The sequence below is a fragment of the Pristis pectinata genome, chromosome 5 (assembly GCF_009764475.1).
Source record: "Pristis pectinata isolate sPriPec2 chromosome 5, sPriPec2.1.pri, whole genome shotgun sequence".
Classification (NCBI taxonomy): Eukaryota; Metazoa; Chordata; class Chondrichthyes; order Rhinopristiformes; family Pristidae; genus Pristis; species Pristis pectinata.
In genome coordinates this window covers 115,831,458-115,849,509 of record NC_067409.1, presented here as the reverse complement: position 1 = coordinate 115,849,509, position 18,052 = coordinate 115,831,458, and the positions used below count along the sequence as shown (strand labels likewise).

At 46.7% G+C, this 18,052-nt stretch overlaps 1 protein-coding gene across 7 annotated transcripts in view; it reads right to left on the bottom strand.

Annotated features, from left to right (window-relative positions):
• Positions 1–18,052, bottom strand: part of LOC127571046 (alpha-1,6-mannosylglycoprotein 6-beta-N-acetylglucosaminyltransferase A-like) — a 110,499-nt gene that overhangs the window by 49,709 nt on the left and 42,738 nt on the right. For all 7 annotated transcript variants that reach the window (XM_052017075.1, XM_052017076.1, XM_052017079.1 and 4 more), the window contains 2 exons: positions 5,205–5,276; positions 2,741–2,902 (listed from right to left, as the gene is read on the bottom strand). In XM_052017075.1, coding sequence (XP_051873035.1) covers positions 2,741–2,902; positions 5,205–5,276 — 234 coding nt within the window. The remainder of the gene's footprint in view (positions 1–2,740; positions 2,903–5,204; positions 5,277–18,052) is intronic.

Here is an 18,052-nt window from a genome sequence, read left to right as displayed (position 1 = left end):
ACACCCACGTATGGATCATGTAAACTCCACACAGATAGCACAAGATCAGGATTGAACCTGGGTCACTGGAACTGTGTGGCCATGGCTCTGACTGCTGTGCCTCTGTGTTGCACTTGGGGATAGAGCATTCCAAGAATTTCCAATTCCCTGAGAGAACACCTTTCTCATTTCTGTCTTAAACAGCTGATATCTTTAAACAGAGGCAGCAATCCTTTGTTCAAAATGTGCAAGATGTGGATTTAGGCAGCTATAGGATGAGGTAAACTGCAAGACCCAGCGATGGAACAGCTCAGAGAAGAAGGTGGAATTAGCAGTTTGACAAGCTGTAGATTGTTGCCATCGCTGATGGAACTGTAAGTGACCTCTCCCCGTTGAGCAGATTCTAGCTGTTACTTTGCTGCTTTTTTTGTATGCTGTTCCCAGACAAATTGAAGGCTGTATCAAAGCCATTTACTCTGTACTGTTATTGTTTTTACCTGTACCACATCAATGCACTCTGTCCTTACTCAATGTAACTGCACTGTGTAATGAATTGACCTGTACGATTGGTTTGCAAGACAAGTTTTTCACTGTACCTCGGTACAAGTGACAATAATAAACCAATACCAATACTTATGTTTTTGTTACAGAAATTTACTGAACCTCAAATCAACCTCAAGAATCTCATCATAAAATAAGTAGCTTTATCTTCTCCTTGGTAGAAACCTGGATTTATAGCAATCCGTTTTTCCAGTCTCTGAGTCTGGGCAAGGGCCTGTGCACTAGAATGAGGCAGTTGTCCGATGGGGAGACTGAGTGGGTGGCCCAATACTTACTGAAGGTTCTGAGACAGTCTGACAGGACAGATGTTGGGAAACTATTTGTCCTGGCTGGATAGTCCTGAACTAGGGATTGTTACCTCAGGATAAAGGTGTCAGCTATATAAAACAGAGATGAAATGCCCTCCTCAGCGGGTTTAAATTCTCAGAATTCTCTACCCCACAGGACTAGGGATGCTCAGGTGTAGACGAGTGGGCGTGTGGTCCAAGGTTAGCTGTTACCTTATTTCACGATAAAGCAGGTTTAAAGGGGCCATCCTGTGCTCTGATTTTTTAGGTTCCTATGGTCTCATGACATAAATATCTATTTTTCTTTAAACGTACAGCTTCCATTAAGCTAGTTTAATTAAGCAGTCACATTGTTGGGAGCAGCAAGAAACCAACTTTAAATATAAATATAAAAGTTATCTGCTCTAACATCACAGTATTCTGCTTAATTGCAGCAGTTCCAAGGAGATCTAGGATTCATGTATTGGGATTCATCAACGTGGTTACTGTTTCATTGCAGAAGAACAACAAATTCTGGATTTCCTGATCATCCATGAAGTTTGAAAACTTTTCTAATTAAACACAACATAAATAAAATCTCTTAAGCAGTGCTGGGAGTACTTCTGCTGACTTGGCCAACATGATGTCAATAAGCAATGATTCCCTTGATAACACCACAATGGGGAAACTGTTGTCCATTACTAGATCATTATCAAATAAAACATTAAGTATTGTCACAACATTCTGCAGGTTCTGCAATGGGTGGCCTCCACAGCAATTTTTTCTCAGAGTGTATCAGTGGCGAGGCTGATCACACCTCCTACTTTCTCGCTCAATCACACATTAAGTTCCACCATTACCAATTTTCAGTCCAAAAGAGAAGGTAAGTAGAGGATGGACGGCAGTGTCAGTATGTTGGAGGAGTGTACGGAAGGTTCATTGTGGTGGGACCAGGTCAGGGATCAGCGACCGTGAGAGATTGGGCAAAATGGCAGGTGTGGTGAATTATCAGTGGAAGTTCACCTTAATTTAGGTAGGGCTTCAAGTAACAGGGAACATGACTGCTTGGGAGAACATTATGAAGCACCCCAATGGAAGCACTCTCTTTGGCCAAGGAACAAGCAGTGGGGAACCAACCCATGAATCCGCAGGAACTTACCCTAGTACACCGACTCCATTGTCACCTGCTTCAAAGATCGTGATGCTCCGTGCAGAAGGGAGGAATGGAGCCAGCACTTCTATTCTTACTCCTCAGAGGTCCCATATCATTCCCGTCCTTCCTAACCTTGGTCCTCAACAGTTAAAGTTTAACAGCTTCACCCTTGTGTTTTAATTCCCTTATTTCCTTGCTCCATACCAATAGTTCCTCCAGTGTTATGACCTCTCCTTCCAAACTCTCCATTACTCTGGCATCTCCTTACATTTTCCCCCTCATTGAAATCTGTGCCTTTCTTTCCTCAGGTACCACACATTCAATTCCCTCCCAGCCCTTACCTCACTCACTCTTCTCCTTCAAATCCCTTTTGATAGCTTATAGACTCTCTCCTTACCACCTCCTTATGTGATTCAGCATTCATATTTGTGAAGTGCCCAGAACGTGATCCTGTGTCTAAACGTATAAATAATACATACAAAGATTCAATAAATGTAAGGTCTTGTCGTACATTCCTATAATCTTAGTAACCACAAAGTGGCACCTTTTCTCCTGTAAGCACAGTACACCAAAATTGTATTATAACTTCACAAAATGCACATTTCTCTGGAGAAAAGCATTCTTGACAATTTAAGAAACGTAGCCAAACGATTTGTCAATTATATACTTCACATTTACAATTGTAATTTAACCAACAAGTCTGAACTTTATTGGTTTTTAATGCAGTTTTGAAAAAAATACTGTTACAAAATTTAAGAAAATACCTTAATAGCTTTAATACCTTTTTCTGTGGTCGATTTTCTAAATTGTGTTTCTTAGCCAATGCTTTCATAGCCGTTATCCATTGCTCCTTCATCCTCTCTATTCTTAGTTTTATCCACAGAAGTGCTTCATGTTCAGCCAGTATTGCCAGCAAACTGTCCAGGCTGGTTAAAATCTTAGCCTAACAACAAAAATAATATTCATGATTGTGAACCAACGATATTTGTTTAAAATGCTGTAATGCCAGATGAGGCATTATCAGTGAGACGGCAGTGGTTCACATTTTTTTCTCTGGCAACACTGCAGCTCTTACCTAATGTTCCCGTTTCAGTTATGTGTTAGAACCATAGGCAATTCAGTGTTCAAACTTGCCTTAAACAAAAAGAGCATCTTGCAGTCAAGGGCATTGCCCAGTACCCAACAAGACAGAGGTAATCCATCTGTTCAACAATGTGTTGCCAATATAGATTGAACTCAATCCAACACACATTTTTCCAATACTTCCTAAAGGAGTTGAAATGCCTGGTAAGGGTGAGGATAAATGCAAACCATTGAGCCAGATTATTTACAGACAAGCGGATGTGCTTTCTCTTCCCTTGAAAATGAGAATAAATAATAAACCATGTACTCTATGCTTTTTGTGGATGGGCTGACTTCTTGCTATTAACTTTCTGTCTCAGAACCTGCTGACTACAAAATTAAACTCTGGCATTTTTGTTTTGAACTCCAGGTTGAGGACTGCATCAGTGTCATTAAAAAAACTTTGTTCTTTTTTTGCCTGGGACACCATTATTCCCAGGTCAATGGTTTGTTGGCATACCTGTTGATAGAACTAGCAACCTCCCCTTTCCACTTGACATGTGGGCTTAACAAATGTCCTGCTGTCATGTTCTAATATGCATAACGTTGTACCAATCTGTGTTAAAGAGTAAGTAGGTCCTTAGGTGAATTCTGCTCAGTAGGTCCAAGTTATTCACACTGGTCACATAGAGTTTATTTTCTTGTTGGTTCTTGCCTCCTTGTTAGTCCTCGCCTCCAACAGCAGGAACACCCAATATGGGCACCCTGCAGAACCCCACTTGTCACTGGGAATTATCTTTGCCTGTCATCTTAAAGCTTCTATTTTCTGGACAACTCTGAAGTCTAAGCTAACCAACTTGTTACAAGTAAATTTTTCAGACATCCTCACAAGTAAATAACATCCATTGGATATCTCTTTCTCCTCATAGGGTTCCAGTAAAACCATTAGGAAGAAATGTCGACTGTTCTGAGGAGGCATTTCATACGGTCTGTCCCTGGGTAATTAACAGCTTCTGTTGTTACAGACATCTGTATAAAGTCAATTTTGTCCATGAGTCAGAAAATACACAAAAATCACTGGATATGGTAACCATACCAGCACAGTGGTGTAATGGATGGCATCAAAAACACATAAGGATAATAAGAGTGAACAGTCACTGGAGACAGAGAGGAAACTAGTTTTGCCAATACATTGAAATGAACATATGGATATATGTCAGACATCAGAATTTAATAATATTATAGAGCTCGTTCGTACGTAGAGGGGTCCATAAGTTGAGCATTCCTAACCTCAGGATGGCCTGTATTAGCCATACAATATTTGTCGGTATTTTCTTGTTTGGCCATTCTATCCATCACAGTTCTTTTTTTCTAGAACATCAGAGTGATACTCAATATGTACCAGTGCTCAGGTACAAATCCATTGACTGTACAACAGAGACACAAGTGACTGCAGATGCTGGAACTCTGGAGCAACACACAAAGTGCTGGAGGAACTCAACGGGTCAGGCAGCATCTACAGCAACTTTGTTACAGCCAACATTATCCAGGGAAACATTTTGCTGGGATCATGTGATCTGGGCTCTGTTAGTCAGTGCAAAAACAGATCATGCTGGAAAAACTCAGCAAACCAGGTGGCATCTGTGGAGAGAGAAACCGTCAGTGCATCATGTCTGTGAACTGTCAAAACTTGGTCCAGTTCTAATGAAGGTTGCAGACTTTAAACGTTGACCGCTTCTCGTTCCACAGACGCTGCCTCACTGCCCCTTTCTTCTGCAGTTTTCTGTCTGTTGCAGATTTCTAGCTTTTGCAGTTTTTTGACCTCCACCATTTAGTATTTTCTTCCAAAATAACCAACAACTACTAAGCTTTTATTTAATCATATTTTGTTACAGTATATGTTCAAATATGGAAAATATCAAATCATTCAGAAACTGACTTCAGTCAGTTGAGGTTATCACTGCATGCAAAACACAAGACAGTAAAACACAAGACAGCAGTTTCACAACATCACTGCCAACTGTTGACAATATAAGATATTTGCTTTGTTTATAAAAAGACATGGAAATCAGGACATCTGTATCTGCCTTTTATAATGTGAACATTCTGTACCAAGGGTATATGTAAATTGGAATCAAAATTAATTATATTTCTAACAAACATTAACATTTAATTTCTCTCACCTTGGGTTTTAAGGCACTAGCAGCAGCAATCTTCAGTTTTCTTTCTGGAAGCATAGGGCAAAAATTCTCAACCTGAGAAATTTATATGTTAAATAATTAGTGTACAGCTTAAAAGCATAATATTTTATGAAAACAAAGTTGTCTTGTTTAAGGAAATGAGATTTCATTGAGAACCTGTTCTGATCCCTCATTTCAGAATTAGGTGTTAGTCTGAACCATTGACCTTGCAGGTTTCTTGCTCTCTCGCAGTGGGAAGTCTACTTCCTTAAACCACAGAGGTGGGCATTCACTGCTTTTCAAAAGGTGAATTTGCTGGTTTTGAAATTGTGGGAACTGCACAATTCTCGGACCTGGATTTAAAACCCTCCTTCTGGTTTGCTGTTATCAAAGTCATTCCCAGTCAATGTCATATTTTCCATTCTACTCCATAAGAGGGTCACTGACCTATACTGTTATGTTTGTTCTTCATCACGAGACAAACTTGGCGTGGGTTTAACATCTGAACATTTATTAAAACAACAAAACAACAACAAGCTGCAACAGACTTGCAACAGACAGGCTGGCTTTTCCCGCCCTTTCCAGCCACTTCCTGTTCCTCCATGTGACCCCTTGCATTGCCTGCTGGGAACTGTAGTTCTTTATTGTAACTACATAACAACACATCTTCCCCCTTTAAAGAAAAACAAACACAATACTTTGTCCTATAAACCTGCCAAGAACCTTTGTCCACTCGGCAGCTTTCAATCAGTCTCTGAGGTGGTTTTATGGTCCTTTTTGGTCTGGACGTGTTTCCGCAGGTGTGTTGCTTTCATTTCCTGTGTTGGTGTTTACTTGGGAACTCTGGTCCACATGTTCATTTTCTCCATATGCCGGCCCCTTTGGTGTACTGACAGAGGATGGGTCACAGCCATGGGTTGGAGCTTGTGGTCGTAGATCCACACAGTTCCTCCTCAGAGGTGTCTCTCGTTCCGTCTGGATCTGGTATGAATGTGGATTTACTTCCTCTTGCACAACTCCTTTCATGGACCATGTGCCAGAATCATGATCTCGGATTCGCACTTGATCCCCAGGCTTCAGGACTGGTCGGCTTTTTGCTGTCTTGTTGTGATTCCGTTTCTGTTTTTCTTTCCCTTCCTCTTTACCCTGTTTGACCCTGTGTGCTCCTTCAGGTGTCAACAGGTTTTCATGTATTGGAAGGTTAGTGCGTATGCGTCGACCCATCAGCATTTGGGCTGGTGAAAGGCTGTTCTGCAGTGGCGGACTTCTGTAAATCATTAGACTTCTGTGGAAATCCTCTAGTCCATCTTGTGCTTTCTTCATGAGGCCCTTCACCACCTTAACTGAACTCTCTGCTAGGCCATTAGATTTTGGGTGATGTGGGCTTGAGGTTATATGTCGAAACCCCCAAACATTGGCAAAGGATTCAAATTCACTGCTAGAAAATTGTGGACCATTGTCCGATACTACTTCACATGGAACTCCATGCCTCGCAAACACAGCTTTTAGGAACGTGATAACTGCTTTGCTGGACATTGATTGCAGTGTCGCAACCTCTGTGTAATTGGAAAAGTAGTCTGTCAGAACAATATGGCTCATCCCATTACAGTCAAACAAATCCACTCCAACTTTGAAATACGGCCTGTCTGGTACAGGGTGTGGTGTAAGTGGTTCTGCTGCTGCTTTGGTCTGTAGGTAAAGCATATTTCACATGAAGCAGTGGTCCGGCTGATGTCTTGGTTCATTCTTGGCCAGTACATCACTTCATGTGCTCTACGTTTACATTTTTCCTCCCCAAGATGCCTTTCGTGTATCTTCTGGAGCATCTCCTTGCATAGTGACACTGGAATCACAAACCTGTTCCCTTTGAAGACCATATCTTTCACTACTGACAGTTCAGCTCTGCATGCTCAATAATCCCGAATACACATTGGACAGTCATCCTTTGCTGCTCGCCATCCTTTCCATATTGTATCCTTGAGTACTTTCATTGTTTCATCTACCTCTGCTGCTTTCCTAATCTGCTCTGTCCTATCCGGAGATACTGGAAGAGAAGTGACAGTCATGTCAACATAGGCCTGTATATCTGCATTAACCTGTTGGTTACTTTTTTCTGTCTTGTCGACTGCTCGAGACAGAGCATCAGCAGTAAACATATATTTTCCCGGTGTGTAGATCATCTTCACACCATATTTCTGCAGCCTGATCAACATGCGCTGTATCCTCATGGGACAGTCATTCAGTGGTTTGGACATAATTGAGACCAATGGTTTATGGTCTGTCTCCACTTCAATAGCTTGCCCATAGACGTACTGATGGAACCTTTCACATGCATATGTAGTGGCGAGAAGTTCTTTCTCCATTTGTGCATAGTTGGCTTCCGCACTTGTTAAACCCCTTGATGCATAGGCCACAGGTTGCCATTTGTCATCGTGCTGCTGCAGTAGTACTGATCCAAGGCCATGCTGGGACGCATCAGCTGATATCCTGATGCACCTTTCCGGATCTTAAAACTTCAGCACGGGCTCTTCAGTTAGCACCCTTTTCAACGTCTGGAAATACTCTTCTTGCTCATGAGACCAAATCCATTCATTTTGTTGCTCAAGGAGTGACCTAAGTGGTGCTGACACTGTTGACAGTCGAGGGATGAACTTAGCCATGTAATTCACCATCCCTAAGAAACGTCCCACCTCCTCTTTGTTTTGAGGCCTCTCCATGTTTTCAATGGCTGACGTCTTTCTTGGGTCAGGCTTCACTCCTTCTTCAGATATGACATCTCCCGTGAAGATCAGTGTCTTAACACCAAACTCACATTTCTCTTTATTTAATTTCAAATTGACATTCCTTGTCACGTCAAGCACTTGTCTCAGTCGAGTATCATGTTCCTCCTTGGTGGATCCCCAGACGATGATGTCATCCATCATGGTCTCGACACCAAGTATGCCCTCGAAAATCAATGTGGATGGTTTTATGGTAGACTTCTGGTGTGGACAGGATTCCGCATGGCAGCTGAAGATAGCAATATCTTCCCTGTGGTGTGTTAAAAGTGCACAGTCTCAAACTTGCCTCATCAAGCTTCATCTGCCAAAATCCAGATGATGCGTCGAGCTTGCTAAACCATTTGGCACCTGAAAACCAGGACGTGATCTCCTCCCGTGTTGGCACTCTCTCTCTCGTGAGGATCTCTCTCTTGATGGCTTTATTGAGATCTCTTGGGTCTAGACATATCCGCAATGCTCCATTTTTCTTTTGCACAATGACCAGTGAACTCACCCAATCTGTTGGTTCTTCAGTTTTCTGTATGACATTCATTCGTTCCATGTGTGCTAGTTCTTGCTTAAGTTTATCTCTAAGTTGAAACAGAACTTTCCTGCATGCATGGACAACGGGAGCCACTGCCTCATCTATGTGAATTTTGTGTACACCAGGTAAGCATCTGAGCTCCTCAAAGACATCTGCATACTCTTCCGTGAGTGTTGTGTGGTCATCTTTGGTATGTGAAGCTACTATGAAAAATCTTTTCACTAGGTTGAGCTTTTCACATGCACTCCGACCTAATATTGGCTGTACTCTCCTTTCAACAATCAGTAGCTGTGATTTTAAGTGCTGCCCCTTGTGCTTAAAGGTCACCATACAGCCCCCTTTTACTGGAACTTTCTCTCCAGTGTAGCCTGTCACTTTTAACTTCACAGGGTAAATCTTACTCTTTACTGTGAGAGTCTTTTCCAGTGTAGCCTGTCACTTTTAACTTCACAGGGTAAATCTTACTCTTTACTGTGAGAGTCTTATAATCATCCATGGATAACAGATTCACCTGAGCTCCAGTGTCAAGCTTGAATGGAATTACTGTCTCATTCACAGTTACTGGAAAATCCATTCTGTTTTACCAGCAGCCACAGTCTGTACTGAATCCACAAAGAATTCCTCCATTTTCTCATCAACTGTGTGCACCTTTCTCTTGTTAGCCCCAGCTTTGCAGCACCTTGCAAAGTGATTCTTCTTCCCACAGCTATTGCAGGACTTCCCATAAGCAGGACACATCTTTGGAATGTGTCTACCTCCACATCTGCTGCATTTGCTGTTTGAGCCTTCCTCTTTGATTTGCTGTTGCTTTTGTAAACACCTTGGGAGCTGCTTCTCTGTTTTCACAGCATGTACTGTTCTGTCTGCTTTGTACAGCTCCTTAGCTTGTGCTCGTGTGGTTTCTGCTGACCAACACATATTCACCGCCTTTTCCGGGGTCAAATCTTTTTCACGCAACAGTCTTTCTCTGAGTCCATTATCTGGAATTCCACAAACTATTCTGTCTTTAACTAGTGAGTTTCTCAAATCTCCAAATTCACAAGACTTACTCAGTGTGTGAAGCTCAGCTAAGTATTGGTCAAAGCTAACACCTTGTTTCTGGTCACAGGAAAAGAATTTATATCTCTCAAATGTGATGTCTTTACTTGGGATAAAATACTCCTCAGATTTTTCCATCAAGGTGCCCAACTCAAAAGCAGTCTCATCAATTTGAAAGCTGTTATAGATGTCCAAAGCATCTTCGCCAATCACGTGCAGAAAAATAGACGTTTTCAATTTTTCATCGTTCCTTCCTGCTCCACTAACATCTAAATATATGTTGAGTCGCTGTTTGAAGTGTTTCCAATTATCGGCTAGATTGCCAATAAACTGCACAGACTTGGGAGGACTTAGCTTATCCATAACGGGGACTCTTGGCCTCTCACCTGAATCTCTCTTGGCAAATCCGGTGACTGCTGAACTTCAGGAACAACGTGCTCCCTCGCCGGCCGGCCGGCTTTTTCTCTATCTTTTTACAGCTTTTCTTCCATACTCACTGAGTCTCTTTCTCGATTGCACACAGTACTCGTTTACTTTCCTTGTTCAGACCTCACACCAACTTCTGACACCATGTTATGTTTGTTTTTCATCACGAGACAAACTTGGCATGGGTTTAACATCTGAACATTTATTAAAACAACAAAACAACAACAGGCTGCAACAGACTTGCAACAGACAGGCTGGCTGCTTTTCCCGCCCTTTCCAGCCACTTCCTGTTCCTCCATGTGACCCCTTGCATTGCCTGCTGGGAACTGTAGTTCTTTATTATAACTACATAATAACATAGATACTATTGCTGAATATTGCCAAGGCTCGGACATACACCATGGATGGCAAGGTAAGATCCTAGGGAGTATTGAGTATCAAGGAAAAGGGGGTGTGCAAGTCCAAAGATCCCTGAAGATGGGAGCATAGGAAGATAACGTGGTTAGGAAGGCATACGGGATACTGGCCTTCATTTGTTGGGACATTGAGCACAAGAGCAGGGAGGTTATCCTCCAACTTTATAAAACATTGGCCAGACCTCAGCTGGAAAACTGCGTGCGGTTCTGGTCACTACAGGAAGGATGTGACAGTGCTGAAGAGGGTGCAGAGGAGAATCCCCAGGATGAGCAATTTAGCTCTAAGGAGAGACCGGAGAGTCTGAGTCTGTTCTCCCTGGAGCAGAGGACGTTCAGAAGGGACATGACTGAGATATATAACATTATGAGGGGTATAGATAGGGTAGACTGCAGGAAACCGTTCGCCTTTTCAGAGGTGAATACAATTAGAGGACAGAGATTTAGGGTAAAGGGTTAGAGATTTAAAGGGAATCTGAGGAGGACGTTTTAATCCAGAGGGGGGTGGGGACCTGGAAGGAACTACGGGAGAAAGTGGTGGAAGCAGAGTCACTAATAGCATTTAAGAAATGTCTGGACAAGCAATTGGATTGTCCAGGGATTAAAGACTTCAGGCCAATTGTTAGAAGATGGGACGGGTACCCACGAGTCAGCATGTACATGATGGGCCAAGTGGTCTATTTCTGTGCTGGATGACTCGATGACTCTAATGTTTATGCGTTTTTGATTCAATTCGTATCTTAAACATCCAATGATTTCTCGATAATGGGGAATAAAGTTAAAGATAAAATGTATGGGTATCTTGATAACTGGGGACGTGGGCTTTAAAATGAATCAGTCAGCAGCTCGAGAATGGTGGCTAGCTACACATCACCTCCTGCACAGCAGGGAGATTTAGACACAGGGGACAGGGAAGGTTCAGGTTGTTTGGGTGGAGGATGGGAGATGGGGATAGGGAAGATGCCTTAGGTAGGGATGGAACAGTATACACTGCGGTACAAGGTGCTTGGGTTGCGCTGAAAACTGACACCTTGAAGAAAGCCCTTCTACCCCTCATTTCCATTCCTCTACACAAAGCACAGTACAGCTTTCCAATGATGCTTGCAGCCTATCTATAACATACCATACCATTCCATTCCGTTACTTGCCATTCGAAGAACTTGACTGCTACAGACCAAAGAGTGAGTTAAAACTTGGTCGCTTGGTACAGCAACTGCTCTTCCCAAGACCGCAAGAAACTGCAGAGAGTTGTGGACATAGCTCAGTCCATCATGAAAACCAGCCTCCCCTCCATTGACTCTGTCTATACTTCCTGCTGCTCTGTGAAAGCAGCCGGCATAATCAAAGACCCCTCCCACCCTCGTCATTTTCTCAGATACAAAGACTCGAAAACACACACCACCAGGCTCAAGGACAATCTTCAATCTCACTATTATAAGACACGAACGGACCTCTTGAAAGATAAAGAACTCTAGATCTCTCAACCTAGCTCGTTGTGGCCCTTGCACCTCATTTGTCTGCCTGCACTGCACTTTCTCTGTAACTATAACACTTCATTCTGCACTGTTATTGCGTTTCCCTTTATACTACCTCGATGTACTGATGTTTTGAAATGATCTGTATGAATGGCATGCAAAACTAAGTTTTTCACTGTATCTCGTTACATGTGACAATCTTAAACCAATTACCAAGCCTTTTACATTTCTGTAAGTGCATTCTTAACTCTCAAGCTGTAGAAAGCACCCATGTGCCAATACAACCCTCTAATTTTTATACTGCTCCAATATGGTGCAATAGCAATGGGGGGAGACTGTTTCAGATTTGCGCTTGAGATGCTCTTGGTCATTGTCTTCTTGGTTCTGGAGCCTGCAAAAGCCTCTCCATTGTCTTTTCTACTTGCACCAGTACAAGACCAGACTTCACCACTTGGAAGCAGGATGATATGTGGGATTCTGAGCTAGTGAATGCAACGGGAGAAAAGGGGTTCGTTAGATTGGAGGTTGCCTGTCCTCCCTCAGCACCATCACTGCTGTGACCCTCTCCGAGTGCTCTTCTGCATTCAAGGTGGGCTGCCGACAAGCCAAGGCTAGGAAACCTGTCATGCTATTCAAGGTGGGAGTCCAAATAAGTCCTCAGTGAAGACCTGCACGCAGCCATGATGTGGCATTTGGTGCTGTGATGGCAGACATACTTCCTATGGTTGAAGACATCATCACAAAGGCCTGTGGCATCATGCACCTTGTTGGGCTTCTCCATTCCTAAAGTAGAGCACGGGTTGAGCACCTGTCAGCACTACATGCTCTCTTCGAAAAACTAAAGTAAACTGCAGACGCTGGAAATAAAAACTGACGATAGTTCAACCTGAAACCTTCCTACACTGCACGGATTCTTCATTATTGCTCTGGCATATCCACATGAAAAGCGGTGCTCGTTCACGTGAGGAAGCTAAAGTGGAGGAAGCAAAGAGGAAAAGAGAATCTCGAAGATCGAGACCCACTGACACTGCAGCACCCCCACACCTCTGCCACATGCGTGAAAGGAACTTTCAAACCCAGATTCACCCTATCAGTCACCTCCGTACAGATGGCAACAATACAGCTGAGTGGAGATTGGAAGGTGCTGCACATTCTTATCTCCACCACTCGACTCGTGCACAATGCCATGGACAAACCTGTCTCACCAATGTCAAAAATATGGGGCTCTGAGCTGGTGGATGGAAAGCCAGAGCCCTCTGACAACACACACTCAGAATGGGGGCCAGTGAGGAGTCAGCGTCATCCCCGTGCTGCATATCTTGCAGAACGGTTGGAGGTCCTTTGGGAGATTGAAGACACAAGTTAGAGATCTGAAGGTAAGGTTGCTTGTTTTGCAGTTGGTGCAACCTTTCAGTCCAGGCGTGTTGTATGCGGATCCTGTGGCCTTTGCAATGGCCATCATGGCATCCACGGAAGCGTGAGCCATCAAATGTCCATCATTCATTTTCCTCTCCTTTCCAATAGAGGCATGTCCAGGCATAAAATGCAGTCACCAGGTAGCTGCCAAATCTCCATTCTTCCTACTTGAGTGATCACCTGCTTGAGATTCAGATGTCAGTCGGCAATGGCTCCAGGAATACCTCCTGTGCTCTTCCTCCCTCTCTGCAGGGAGAGGCTATAATGGCAAATGATGGATCAAAGTGCAACATTGGTGACTATGAAGGAAGCCATGGCCTTGCAGAAAGATGAGGTTGGAGTGAGGGGGGAGTGAGGAGGAGAGTGAGGGGGAGTGCGAGGGGAGGAGGGGGAGTGAGGGGGAGAGTGAGGGGGAGTGAGGGGGAGGTGAGGGGAGAGTGAGGGGGGAGTGAGGGGGAGAGTGAGGGGGAGAGTGAGGGGGGAGTGAGGGGGAGAGTGAGGGGGAGTGAGGGGGAGCGCTGAGTGGGGAGTGAGGGGGGAGTGAGGGGGAGTGAGGGGGAAAGTGAGGGGGAGTGAGGGGGGAGTGAGGGAAGTGAGGGGGGAGTGAGGGGGGAGTGAGGGGGAGTGAGGGGGAGAGTGAGGGGAGTGAGGGGGGAGTGAGGGGGAGAGTGAGGGGGGAGTGAGGGGGGAGTGAGGGGAAAGTGAGGGCGGAGTGAGGGCGGCGAGTGAGGGGGGAGTGAGGGGGAGTGAGGGGGAAGTGAGGGGGAGTGAGGGGGGAGTGAGGGGGACGTGAGGGGGGAGTGCGGGGGAGAGTGAGGGGGAGTGAGGGGAGTGAGGGGGGAGTGAAGGGGGGAGTGAGGGGATTGTGAGGGGGAGAGTGCAGTGGGTGAGTGAGAGGGAGTGAGGGGGAGTGAGGGGGACACTGAGGGGGGAGTGAGGGGGAGTGAGAGGGACAGTGAGGGGGAGAGTGAGGGGGGGGAGTGAGGGGGAGAGTGAGGGGGGGAGTGAGGGGGACACTGAGGGGGGAGTGAGGGGGGGAGTGAGGGGGGGAGTGAGGGGGGTGAGGGGGACAGTGAGGGGTGAGAGTGAGGGGGGAGTGAGGGGGGAGTGAGGGGGAGTGAGGGGTGAGTGAGGGGGATAGTGAGGGGAGTGAGGGGGGAGTGAGAGGGAGTGAGTGGGAGTGAGGGGGACACTGAGGGGGGAGTGAGGGGGAGTGAGAGGGACAGTGAGGGGGGAGTGAGAGGAGTGAGGGGGGAGTGAGGGGGGGAGTGAGGGGGATAGTGAGGGGGAGTGAGGGGGACAGTGAGGGGGAGTGAGGGGGGGAGTGAGGGGGGAGTGAGGGGGAGAGTGAGGGGGAGAGCGAGGGGGGGAGTGAGGGGTGAGTGAGGGGGATAGTGAGGGGGAGTGAGGGGGGAGTGAGAGGGAGTGAGTGGGAGTGAGGGGGACACTGAGGGGGGCGTGAGGGGGGAGTGAGAGGGACAGTAAGGGGGGGAGTGAGAGGAGTGAGGGGGGAGTGAGGGGGGAGTGAGGGGGACAGTGAGGGGGGAGTGAGGGGGGGAGTGAGGGGGGGAGTGAGGGGTGAGTGAGGGGGAGAGTGAGGGGGGGAGTGAGGGGGGAGTGAGGGGTGAGTGAGGGGGATAGTGAGGGGGAGTGAGGGGGAGTGAGAGGGAGTGAGTGGGAGTGAGGGGGACACTGAGGGGGGAGTGAGGGGGAGTGAGAGGGACAGTGAGGGGGGAGTGAGAGGAGTGAGGGGGGAGTGAGGGGGAGAGTGAGGGGGGAGTGAGGGGGGAGTGAGGGGGGGAGTGAGGGGGGGAGTGAGGGGGACAGTGAGGGGGAGAGTGAGGGGGGAGTGAGGGGGGAGTGAGGGGTGAGTGAGGGGGATAGTGAGGGGGAGTGAGGGGGGGAGTGAGAGGGACACTGAGGGGGGCGTGAGGGGGGAGTGAGAGGGACAGTGAGGGGGGAGTGAGAGGAGTGAGGGGGGAGTGAGGGGGGAGTGAGGGGGATAGTGAGGGGGAGTGAGGGGGGGAGTGAGGGGGAGAGTGAGGGGGAGAGTGAGGGGGGGGAGTGAGGGGGAGTGAGGGGGAGTGGGGGGGAGTGAGGGGTGAGTGAGGGGGAGAGTGAGGGGGGAGGTGAGGGGGGGAGTGAGGGGGGAGTGAGAGGGAGTGAGTGGGAGTGAGGGGGACATGAGGGGGGAGTGAGGGGGAGTGAGGGGGGAGTGAGAGGGACAGTGAGGGGAGTGAGAGGAGGAGGGGGGAGTGAGGGGGGAGTGAGGGGGAGTGAGGGGGAGTGAGGGGGACAGTGAGGGGGGAGTGAGGGGGGGAGTGAGGGGGGAGTGAGGGGGGAGTGAGGGGGGGGAGAGTGAGGGGAGTCAGGGGGAGTCAGGGGGAGAGTGAGGTGGAGTGATGGGGAGTGAGGGGGGTTGAGGGGGGAGTGAGGGGGAGAGTGAGGGGGAGTGAGGGGGAGTGAGGGGGAGTGAGGGGAGTAGGGGGAGTGGGGGAGTGGGGGGGGGGGGGGGGGGGGAGGGGGAGAGTGAGGGGGGAGTGATGGGGGAGTGAGGGGGAGTGAGGGGGGAGTGAGGGGGAGGGGGAGGGGGAGTGAGGGGGGAGTGAGGGGGGAGTGAGGGGGAGAGTGAGGGGGAGCGGGGGGGAGCGAGGGGGAGAGCGAGGGGGAGAGCGAGGGGGAGTGAGGGGGGGAGTGAGGGGGAGAGTGAGGGGGAGTGAGGGGGGAGTGAGGGGGAGAGTGAGGGGAGTGAGGGGGAGTGAGGGGGGAGTGAGGGGAGTGAGGGGGAGAGTGAGGGGGGAGTGAGGGGGAGAGTGAGGGGGAGAGTGAGGGGGGAGTGAGGGGAGTGAGGGCAGTGAGGATGTGACATCACAGAGAGCAGATTGGGAGGACTGTGGGAATGTGCACATTGCGATGTTGTTGGGCTCACCTTTCCTCGTCTGAGGAGGTCATTAAACCATCGGCAGCACAGAGTGCAGGAGAGGATCACATTCCGTGCTCATTGCTGCGGCTGTCTCCAGCCTTGCATTACTAGTTTTGGCTGTGGGCTTTTTTTCTTTCATCATCAGATGTCCCCTGTGGCCTCTACAATGGCCATCATGGCATCCAGGAGAGCATGAGCCATCAAACAGTCATCACTGATTTTGCTCTCCTTCTTTCCAACAGAGGCATGTCCAGAATCCAGCAAATGCACTCACTACTCCAGTTGAAATTGGTGTGCACTTGGTCTGTTTGTTGGGGAAATCTGGGACTAACGTGTTAATGGAGGGGTTGGGTTAAGAGACACCCCCGTAAGAATGAGCTGCCGTATCAAATAAAAATCAGTCTCCTGCTGACAGTATCAGACTGTAAAACGTTACAGATCAAACATGTTTAGGATGTAGAACACAGGAGAAAGGAAGGAAAGAAACACAAGTAAGGTCTTTAAGGAGGGATAAGCAACAAAAGCAATGATGGTGCAATGTCAAAAGATCTGATAATGGAACAAGTAGAACTGGTGCTAAATATCTGTAATTGCAATGTGAAAATATTTGTAATGCAAGCAATCTGAATTTTAACTCCATTACTTGTAAAAAGTGTGAAGTGTTACATTTTGGTGGAAGAATGAGAAGGGACAATATAAACTAGAGGGCACAATGTGAAAAAGGGGCTGAGAATGGTGAGGTCTGGGGCGTTCCATGAAGAAATAGTTAAAAAACAGATGGAATCCTGGGTCCTATTCAGAGACATGGTTGCAAGCCATAAAACACCTTTATTAACATTGGTTCAGCTGCAACTGGAGCCTCGTGTCCAATTCTGGACACTGCACTTTAGGAAATGCTTTAGAGAGTATGCTGAAGAGATGTGCTGAGATGAGGGACTTTGGTTACCTGGATAGACTGGTTCTCCTTGGCTCAGAGGTTGTGAGAGGTCTGATGGAGATCTTTAAAATCCCAGAGCACAAACAGAGAGGGAGAGAAACTTCTTGTCGACAGATTCAAGGATCAAAAGCAGAAAATGAAAGTTGTTACGGACTCGGTGAATGTCCCTTTAAGATAGAGTTAGTAGTGTGTGTGTGTGTGTGTGTGTGTGTGTGTGTGGCGTGCTTACATCAACCAAAGATAAAGGACGTAATGACGTTGTTGAAGAAGTCAGTCGAAGTCAGTCAGAGAAGAGAGAGAGAGAAAAGAGAGAGAGATTCCGGCCTGCTAGTTTCTCTATCGATGGATGAGAAACAATAACTGTGTCTGTCACTACAATCCACGTATGGAAATTGGGAGTATTCTGGTGTAGTTCACTTTGTTGCTGACCTGTAGAAGGAAACAGGTATTTGTGTGGACGACCACGGTTCGGATGCTTTTCGGGGTGAGGGAGTCACTACTGAGTGAACACTGAGGTGTCACTGGGGTTCCATCGGGGAACATTTGGATTTCGTAATTACTCTCTCTGTGTTCTCTACATCTACGTCTTATCTTCAGACAACGGCGGTTGTTGCAGAAGCCTTTGCTCATGTTTCACCTTATGGCTTGCGGAACTGAACCTTGAAAACTATTCCTGGACTTGGAGTTTGGGAATTTGCCACACACACATGACGAGTTTAATTTTTGGGGTTAATGTTCGGGGTTTAACATTTTTACTTCTAACATTCTAACATTTTTTCTTTTATTTTTCTTATTATTATAAGTAGTGATTAATAAAATAGTTTTTAACACTGAATCATGACTCAGTGTGTTTCTTTTGTTGCTGGTTCATGACAAAGTGATTGGCTAAAGAACTAAAAGCAACACAAAGAGTTTTCTTT